At 47.1% G+C, this 10,025-nt stretch overlaps 1 protein-coding gene across 1 annotated transcript; it reads right to left on the bottom strand.

Annotated features, from left to right (window-relative positions):
* Positions 1-1,649: 1,649 nt before the first annotated feature.
* On the bottom strand, positions 1,650-3,849 carry LOC124683149 (coiled-coil domain-containing protein 12-like). The gene is made up of 5 exons (XM_047217719.1): positions 3,728-3,849; positions 2,852-2,962; positions 2,216-2,348; positions 2,008-2,122; positions 1,650-1,904 (listed from the first exon to the last, which is right to left on the bottom strand). Exons 1-5 carry the CDS (start codon positions 3,832-3,834, stop codon positions 1,843-1,845), a joined length of 528 nt encoding a protein of 175 aa, XP_047073675.1. The 5' UTR covers positions 3,835-3,849; the 3' UTR covers positions 1,650-1,842.
* Positions 3,850-10,025: the final 6,176 nt, after the last annotated feature.

Raw genomic sequence — 10,025 nt, 5'->3', positions numbered from 1 at the left:
AAGTAATCTTCTAATCCGAGTCGCACGGATCTTCTCCTTAGGATCGCGGCCCAGTCGCCTTTGGGCCCAGTCGCTTGGGCGACTGGCAGTCCTCCTGGGCCTTCGTCTTTACGGCGAGTGGGACTGGCGACCCACCCCCTATGGGCATATCCCCATCACTATCTGACATATTTGCTCACCTATACAAATTACAGACTCGTCAAAAAAATCTAGCACCTACACTCTAAAATAAATAAAAATCTAGCACCTGCATTCCTAAATAAATACTATCTACCGGTACATATTACACTAACTAATGTGCGAAGCTAACGAACGCAACATGCATTATGATTACACCATCTAATACCAGGAATTAGGGTTTACCCTTGAAGCGTGCCAAACACCTCTGTCAGCAGCTCACTCCTCCACCCCGCAGCAGCTCCACCACCACGCAGCAGCAGCAGCACCACCGCCACCAGCTCCACCACCACCACCTCCACCACCACCAACACCACCTCCACCTCCACCAAAACGCCTTAAAAACTAACCCATCTATAGATCAGCTAATTCTACAGCATTTGGTGGTCAAACTACAACAAATGGCTGGCTAAATCGCTCAGAAATGAGAGAAAACGCTGCTGGACTGAGAGCAAATGAGAGAGAGAGCGCTGAGATGAACTCAGAGAGCTGCAGGAGGAAGAAGAGCTGGGCATCGGCCAGCAGCACCGCGCGTCGGCCGACATTTATTGCCCAACAATTTCGGACACGGCGTCCCCGAATCAGCACTTCGGGATGGCCCTCCCCGACACGGCCTGCTCCTGACCAGGAGACAGCCCGACATCGCCCGCGCGTGGCCGACAAAAGCCGTCTCGGGCGCGCTGAGCCCGACAAAAGCGAGTCGGGCGTGCTGACCCCGAAAATAGACGTCTCCGCGCGGCCGGCCGGAGATTCCTCGCACTTCGGGTTCGGTGACCCCGATCTAACTAATTCGGGCTTACGGACCCCGACGGTGTATTATTTCTGGAATTGCCTTAAAACTAATATTATTTCTGGATTAAACATTAAAAAGTGTATTATTTAAAAAAAAATCGCATGCACGCCATCAGCACTTGTGAAACATATTCTATCCAATAAAAGCACTATGGGACCGTAGCAACGCACGGGCATTCAACTAGTCTCCATAATACATGTGTATTCGTCAAGTTTCACGAAAAAATAATATTTTTTGTAGTCTAAGCGAAAACAAAAGAAAATTTATCTTGTGACAAGTCTTTGTTTCAGCACCGAATTTTGTCTTTTTTACACACGCAACATGACATGTCGATTTTTCATGAAACGACTTTGTGAGCACGTAGCACATGAAGATGTACGTGCAAAATTTTTGTTTTAATTTTTTGACATTTTAAAATGTATCTAACATGTATTTCAAAATAAAGGGAGCATACGCTCCCATGTGCCAAAACATCACTCCCAGAAAAGAGCACTATTATTATGCAGCACATATCCAGTCAAATTTCAGAACTTAAATGTGTTACTGTAGCAACTAACCGAGAACCCAGCAAAATTCTCGATCCGTTGAACGGTCAATTGCAAAGAAAGCATCAGCCCTAACCATCTCCACGGCTAGCCATCTACAAATTGAATTCGTGAGACAGATTATGCACGGTTAATTCAACCCTAACCATCAGCACAACTCAAAATTCTGGATACTGAATGAGAAGTGTTATCCATGGACCGTGCACAAACACATCTACACTTCCCCTAAATCACCCACACCACACATTACAAACACACAAAGGTTTGAGACCCGAGCTGATTCCTCTCCACTGCCATGAAAATATTTGGACCGCCAACAGTACCGCTTCACTCTTGAGCTGCCACATCGCTTCCCTCCTCTAGTGCCTCTTTCTCCTTTTGCTGCTCCACTGCTCAGGGTTGGGGTGGTTCAACATGAGTAATTAAATGCACAATATGCAAACTGTGCCGAAAACAAACTGAATCAATTATCATCTACCAGTTGCTACTCACATGCAATCTCCGCCAGAGCTTTCTGCGTGCGCTTCTCCAGCTTGTCGGTCCTCTTCTGGACATCCCGTTTCAGGTCCCAGTTTGGGTTCTTCGGAGCAATGTTCCCGAAAGGGTTCTGCAGGTAAATATGGTGAGTTAGCCTCGTGAATGATGCCAGGATATGCCACTGTATCATTACGGTGGGATTTGATGGATCTGGAAGTGTTACCTCGAGCTGCTTTGGCTCAGCAGCATCAGCAGCAATTGGATCTTCAAACTTGGGAAGAGACAACGGAGCCACCTTACCGCCTCGAAGCTGCTCATCATGAGGAAGGTAGTTTCTGAACTTCAGTGGCATCTCGCTGCATCAAAAAGGTTGCATACTTGTGAACAAATGATACAGGTTACCATGAAAAAGATATAAAGTATGCTAAAAGCTATTCACTGATCCAGCAGTTCACATGATGGTCTGCTTTTTCAACAAAGTAGCATCTAGCATGGAAGAAATGTTTCAGCTACTTGTAAATAAACAGGACATGCAGCATTAGTATGACTAACGATCCAGTGAATGTTTAACATGATGTGCTATCTTAACAATCTAATATGTATACTGACTTTACCAAGCATATATCATGAGACTATACATGGCAAGGCATTGCTGTGAAGATATAATCAATCCAGCCTTATCAGAATGACAAACATGATGAAATTTAACATCTGGAACCAGTTCCAACTTTCAGTCAGGTGCAAATATTCAAATGACATAAAAGGACTCAGCAAATTAGTATATATGGAGTATATAATGCAGAATGCAAACGACACTCAAACATGCTAGCAAGTGAATCCCATCCGTTCAATAGCATACCCATTGTCTTCAAGTCCGTCAGACTCCTTCAAGCCATCCTCGGTTGCATCCACAGGACCTGGTACTTTTGGTTGGTCTACCTGTTCTTCTGTGGCCCCATGTTTACCATTCCTAATGGAGTAAGCAAACACAAAAATCAGTTAGATGAGCTGAAACAGAAACAATAATTTGCACTTCCTAAATCCATACATTATTCTCATGGTTTAGCCCACTATCTAGTACGTCCTTAATTAAGTTCTCCTGATCAGGTTGTCTTGGGAGAACAGATCAGACAGAGGTGCAAGAACACATAACAGAATGCTTTGTATTCTTATCAAATAAATATCTGCTGATCAGTTCGTCACTTGTTGGCATGGTTTAATATATAACGCAGGAATATCTAGTCAACGCACAAAGACATTTATACGATGCACATAAACCTGATCCCTGAATAGTACATTTAGACAACTTGAAATATCTTCAGAGAACAAGTGCCGAAGTACTTGAATCCCTGTGAGATGTACACATAATGTGGACAATAATGGCGCACCAAAACTGAACCATCAGTTCTAACTTTTCAGAATGTTTTGCTTCGGATTTTTGCTATGAAGCAGTACACCAGCAATAAGGACAACGCTCGTGTCAACCTGAGAGCTAAAAATTGGTGAACAAGTTTCAAGTAGCCAGCTACTGCAGTAAAATATTATGTAACACCCAACCCTGCCAAATTCACCGTTCTCAGGCTACGCATACCACCAAATCCGGCTGCTCTACGAGGATTTCTGTACTCGCAGTATACCGACACAGAGAGACAAGCAGGCAGAGCAGTTCCGCTCGCAAGAGCAAAGCACAGCCAGAAGAGTGGGGAGGCGGGAAGAGAGGAAGGGAAGACCATACTGCTGCTCTGTGGCAGGGGCGGCGTCGGGGGCGGAGAGGAGCTCCTTGGCGGCGCGGAGGGCCTTGAGGCGCTCGCGGCGGGCGGTGGCGTCCTCCTCCGCGCCCATCTCGAGCAGTGTCCGGTTCCGGTTCCGGCTCCTTGGGGTAGCAGATGCTGGCTGGGCTAGGGTTTCGGAGATCTCTCGCCTCGCCGCGGGGCGGGTCGCTTCGCTTCGCTTCGAGAGGAAGAAGACCGGACGGGAGATTGAGTTGGGTTTCTGGGCCTCGCAGAATTTGGGTACGGGCTTTCTTCTATATCGATCTCCTAGCCCAGATAATGTAAGAGCATCTCCACTCGTTTGGCCTCCTCACGCTCGAAATCCGGACGAAACAACCGCCGGATTGAACGAAATAAAAACGTGGGAAGAATCATATTTCCAGTCGTCCACCCGAAATTCGCCGGACATAGTCGAAATTCAAACAAATCGTCGTCCCGCTACAAATACGACCAGTTGATCGGCAAAAGGATCAGCCACAGATCGGCGATCGTAGGAAAATTACACTGAAACAGGAGCGTCGGCAGTCCCGCCTGGCACGGCGGTGTCCGACGGTCCAGTTTCCTCACACGCCGTGGTCGAAGCGGCGGCCGACGTCGCAGCGGCGGCAGTCGACGTCGTAGACGGTGAGGAAGACGAGGTAGGAGCCGGAGATGAAGAAGAACTGGCCGGAGTGGGTCGGAGGATGTCGGTGCGATGGCCCTCGTACCAAATCCTCGTCTCCTCGTCCATCGTGGCCGTGTTGCCGCCCATCGAAACGCCAAGTCTGTGTTCCTCTTCTTCGCCGCCGCCGTCGTCTTCGACGAGGGCGATCCGGGCGCCTTGGTTGGCGAGCATCTCCCTCCACCTGCCGTCGAACTTGTCGTCCCTCCCGGCGGCGTGCGTCCTCGCGTCGGCCCAGCACTTGTCGAACGACGCCTGCAGCCTCTCGGCGGGATGGCCCATCTTTTTGAGGTCTTTCAGCTTCTTCTGGCCGAGTTCCGGGCGGCCATCCGACGAGACAGGCGCCGGAGTGTCGGGGTTGTACTGTTCGTTCTTGCTCTTGGCGAGGTTCTTGCGGGTTTCCGCCCACTTCTCGCACCTCTCGATGCGGGAGAAGACGTTCAGGAACTTGAACGTCAAGCCGGTTTCGTCATGGTACATGTCGAAAGCACGGCGCATCTGGGGCAAAAGAGGACGGCGAGACGGGTCAGCTCACGGCGATCACTACACAGGCAGACACGGCGGGGACAGCTAACCTTTTGTTCGAAGTCGGCGCCGCTCTCTGGGCGAGTCTCGATCTCCTCCTATATGCCGTGCCATTTGCTACACGCTGTCTGTATGATCCCCCAATGGGTGCCCATGGCCTTGTCTCCCTGGTTCATGATCGTCTTGTTGAAGTAGGGCTCGACGAGCTTGCGTTCATCGAACGCCTGCTTCACTCGAAGCCAATACGTGTCATACGACTGATTGGCCCCGGTTATGCCGTTCATGGACACGGTCATCCAAGCTTCGGCGAGGCACTCCTCTTCCTTCCCCGTCCATTTGATACGCGGTTCGGCAAGCAGCGAGTCCTTCTTCCTCTTCTTCTTTCCCTTCGACAAGTTGTCATCGGCGACCTCGGCTTGAGTTGGCGGTTCTTTTTCTTCTTCGACTGCTTGGCTTCCGTCGGCCACATCCTCCACCCACTCGTTGCGCGCCGCGCCAGCTGCCATCGCCCTCGCCTCCTCTTGCGTGAAGAACCCCGGGCTCGCAGTGGCGGCCATGGAGCCGGAGTTGATCATCTCGTGGATCACCTCGTCGTTCGGCGCCGCCATCGCACCGAACGGGAGTGGCCCTCGTTGCAGGGCCGGCGAGATGCCCTCGTGCTGGTTCTCGTTCAGGTTGCCGATGGCGAGCTCGGGCGGCGACGGCGTGAACCTAGACGTTTGGCCGTAGGTGGCCTCTTGGAACATGGCAGGCGACGACGGCGAGAAGCTCGAAGGGGAGAAAGTCGACGGGGAACTGCTTGTACCTTGCATCGGCCATTGGCCGGGGAACATGGTGGAGGCGCCACCGCCGCGAGCATGGCCCATGCTCATGGCCATGGAGATCTTCCTCGCTTGTTCGTCCTGGGCGGCCGTCGCCGCCCTCTTCGCGGAGAGTTTTTTTCTCCCTCTCCGCACTGGCGCTTGTTTCGATCTGGCGCCGCTCGACATCCGCCGCCCACTGTGCGTTGGACAGACCCGGCGGCCGATCCTTCAGCGACTGCGGCTTCCTCGCCTTCGGCGGCATGGTGGTGGACGAGAAGACGAGGAGGAGAATGGAGATGCCTATCCACAAATTCGGCGGGAGAGAATTGGGATATGCAAGAAAATTGGAGGGAAATCGACATGATTTGGCTTTCCTGTCGCCGACTACGAGGGTCCACACGACGTTTCGCGCCAAATTCTTTCGTCCGGAGTCCCCGAGCGCGCCTCGGAGGATCGGGGATGGCGTGTGATACGTCTCCGACGTATCGATAATTTCTTATGTTCCATGCCACATTATTGATGATATCTACATGTTTTATGCATACTTTATGTCATATTTATGCGTTTTCCGGAACTAACCTATTGACGAGATGCCGAAGGGCCGGTTCCTATTTTCTGCTGTTTTTGGTTCCGGAAATTCTAGTAAGGAAATATTCTCGGAATCGGATGAAATCAACGCCCAGCATCCTATTTTTCCACGAAGCTTCCAGAACACCCGAGAGCCGCCAGAGGAGGGCCCTGTGGGCCCCAGATGACAGGCCGGCGCGGCCCAAGGGGGGGGCGCGCCCCCCTGTTGTGTCGTCGCCTCGTTGACCTTCTGACGCCGCCTCTTCGCCTATATAAAGGTCCCTGACCTAAAACCTCGAGACGAAAAAAGCCACGGTACGAGAAACCTTCCAGAGCCGCCGCCATCGCGAAGCCAAGATCTGGGGGACAGGAGTCTCCGTTCCGGCACGCCGCCGGACGGGGAAGTGCCCCCGGAAGGCTCCTCCATCGACACCACCGCCATCTTCATCAACGCTGCTTGTCTCCCATGAGGAGGGAGTAGTTCTCCATCGAGGCTAAGGGCTGTACCGGTAGCTATGTGGTTAATCTCTCTCCTATGTGCTTCAATACAATAATCTCATGAGCTGCCTTACATGATTGAGATTCATATGATGATGCTTGTAATCTAGATGTCATTATGCTAGTCAAGTGGGTTTTACTTATGTGATCTCCGGAGACTCCTTGTCCCACGTGTGTAAAGGTGACGAGTGTGTGCACCGTGTGGGTCTCTTAGGCTATATTTCACGTAATACTTATTCACTCGTTATGAATGGCATAGTGAAGTGCGTATTTATATCTCTTTATGATTGCAATGTGTTTTGTATCACAATTTATCCGTGTGCTACTCTACCGATGTTATTAAAGTAGTTTATTCCTCCCGCACGGTGTAATGGTGACAAGTGTGTGCATCGTGTAGTACTTGGCGTAGGCTATGATTGTGATCTCTTGTAGATTATGAAGTTAACTATTGCTATGATGGTATTGATGTGATCTATGCCTCCTTTCGTAGTGTGAAGGTGACAGTGTGCATGCTATGTTAGTACTTGGTTTGGTTATGTTGATCTGTCATGCACTCTAAGGTTATTTAAATATGAACATTGAATATTGTGGAGCTTGTTAACTCCGGCATTGAGGGTTCGTGTAATCCTACACAGTTAGTGGTGTTCATCATCCAACAAGAGGGTGTAGAGTCTAGCATCTATTTATTTAGCTATCGCTGTTTGTTTACTGTTTTACTGCATCTATACTTCTTGCAATATTACCACCATCAACTACACACCAGTCCTGGACAGCAAAGCACTTTTCTGGTGTCGTTGCTACTGCTCGCATTTATTCATACACCCGTATTTCACTATCTCTTCGCCGAACTAGTGCACCTATTAGGTGTGTTGGGGACACAAGAGGCTTCTTGCTTTGTGGTTGCAGGGTTGCATGAGAGGGATATCTTTGACCTCTTCCTCCCCGAGTTCGATAAACCTTGGGTGATCCACTTAAGGGAAACTTGCTCGCTGTTCTACAAACCTCTCGCTCTTGGAGGCCCAACACTGTCTACAAGAATAGAAGCACCCGTAGACATCAAGCACTTTTCTGGCGCCGTTGCCGGGGAGGAAAGGTAAAAGGCACTCATACTCCGGTCCCAGGTAAAAGTACTTTTCTGTTGCCGTTGTGTGTGTGTTCGAAGCTATTTCCTTTAGATCCTGCAATTGCATCTTTTTGTTTCTTGTTTACACTAGTTTGGCATAATGGACAACAATGAGCTTCTTATTCTATTTCCTGATTTAAGACATGGATGGTTTGATCCGAAAATTAAAAAACCCATGGAACATATTAGCATGAATACTTTGAATACCATTGTTGCTAATGATATGGAAAATTCTAAGCTTGGGGAAGCTGGTTTTGATGAGCATGATCTTTTTAGTCCCCCAAGCATTGAGGAGAAAATTTACTTTGATGATACTTTGCCTCCTATTTATGACGATTATAATGATAGTAGTCTTTTATTACCGCCTGTTATGGAGGATAAATTTGATTATGATTACAATATGCCTCCTATATTTGATGATGAGAATAATAATGATAGCTACTTTGTTGAATTTGCTCCCACTACAACTAATAAAATTGATTATGCTGATGTTGGGAGTAGTTATAATTTTATGCATGAGACTCATGATAAGAATGTTTCATTTGATAGTTATATTGTTGAGTTTGCTCATGATGCTACTGGATATTATTATGAGAGAGGAAAATATGGTTGTAGAAATTTTCATGTTACTAAAACACCTCTCTTTTTGCTGAAAATCTTGAAGCTGCACTTGTTTTATCTTTCTATGCTTGTTGAATCATGCTTCATGAATTTGTTTATTTACAAGATTCCTTTTCATAGGAAGCATGTTAGGCTTAAATTTGTTTTGAATTTGCTTCTTGATGCTCTCTTTTGCTTCAAATACTATTTCTTGCGAGTGCATCATTAAAACTGCTGAGCCCATCTTAATGGCTATAAAGAAAGAACTTCTTGGGAGATAACCCATGTGTTTATTTTGCTACAGTACCTCTATTTTATCTTAGTTGTGTGCCTAGTTGTGCCAAGTAAAGTCGTTGATAGTAAGGTTCATACTAGATTTGGATTACTGCGCAGAAACAGATTTCTTTGCTGTCACGAATCTGGGCCTAATTCTCTGTAGGAAACTCAGAAAATTATGCCAATTTACGTGAGTGATCCTCAGATATGTACGCAACTTTCATTCAATTTGGGTATTTTCATCTGAGCAAGTCTGGTGCCTCAATAAAATTCGTCTTTACGGATCTGTTCGTTTTGACAGATTCTGCCTTTTATTTCGCATTGCCTCTTTCGCTGTGTTGGATGGATTTCTTTGTTCCATTAACTTCCAGTAGATTTGAGCAATGTCCAGAAGTGTTAAGAATGATTGTGTCACCTCTGAACATGTGAATTTTTGATTATGCATTAACCCTCTAATGAGTTTGTTTCGAGTTTGGTGTGGAGGAAGTTTTCAAGGGTCAAGAGAGGAGGATGATATACTATGATCAAGAAGAGTGAAGAGTCTAAGCTTGGGGATGCCCCCGTGGTTCATCCCTGGATATTTTAAGAAGACTCAAGCATCTAAGCCCCAAGGCATCCCCTTCTCCATCGACAAATTATCAGGTTTCTTCTCTTGAAACTATATTTTTATTCGGTCACATCTTATGTACTTTACTTGGAGCGTCTGTTTGTTTTTGTTTTTGTTTTTGTTTGAATAAATGCTTGTGTGGGAGAGAGACATGCTCCGCTGGTTCATATGAACACATGTGTTCTTAGCTTTTAGTGTTCATGGCGAAGGTTGAAACTGCTTCGTTAATTGTTATATGGTTGGAAACGGGAAATGCTACATGTAGTAATTCTAAAATGTCTTGAATAATTTGATACTTGGCAATTGTTGTGCTCATGTTTAAGCTCTTGCATCATATACTTTGCACCTATTAATGAAGAAATACATAGATCTTGCTAAAATTTGGTTTACATAATTGATCTCTCTAAGGTCTAGATAATTTCTAGTAAAGAGTTTGAACAACAAGGAAGACGGTGTAGAGTTTTATAATGTTTACAATATGTCTTTTATGTGAGTTTTTCTGCACCGGTTCATCCTTGTGTTTGTTTCAAATAACCTTGCTAGCCTAAACCTTGTATCGAGAGGGAATACTTCTCATGCATCCAAAATCCTTGAGCCAACC

This window comes from Lolium rigidum, chromosome 1, assembly GCF_022539505.1.
Source record: "Lolium rigidum isolate FL_2022 chromosome 1, APGP_CSIRO_Lrig_0.1, whole genome shotgun sequence".
NCBI classification, from domain to species: Eukaryota; Viridiplantae; Streptophyta; class Magnoliopsida; order Poales; family Poaceae; genus Lolium; species Lolium rigidum.
This window is presented reverse-complemented; position numbering and strand designations above follow the sequence as displayed.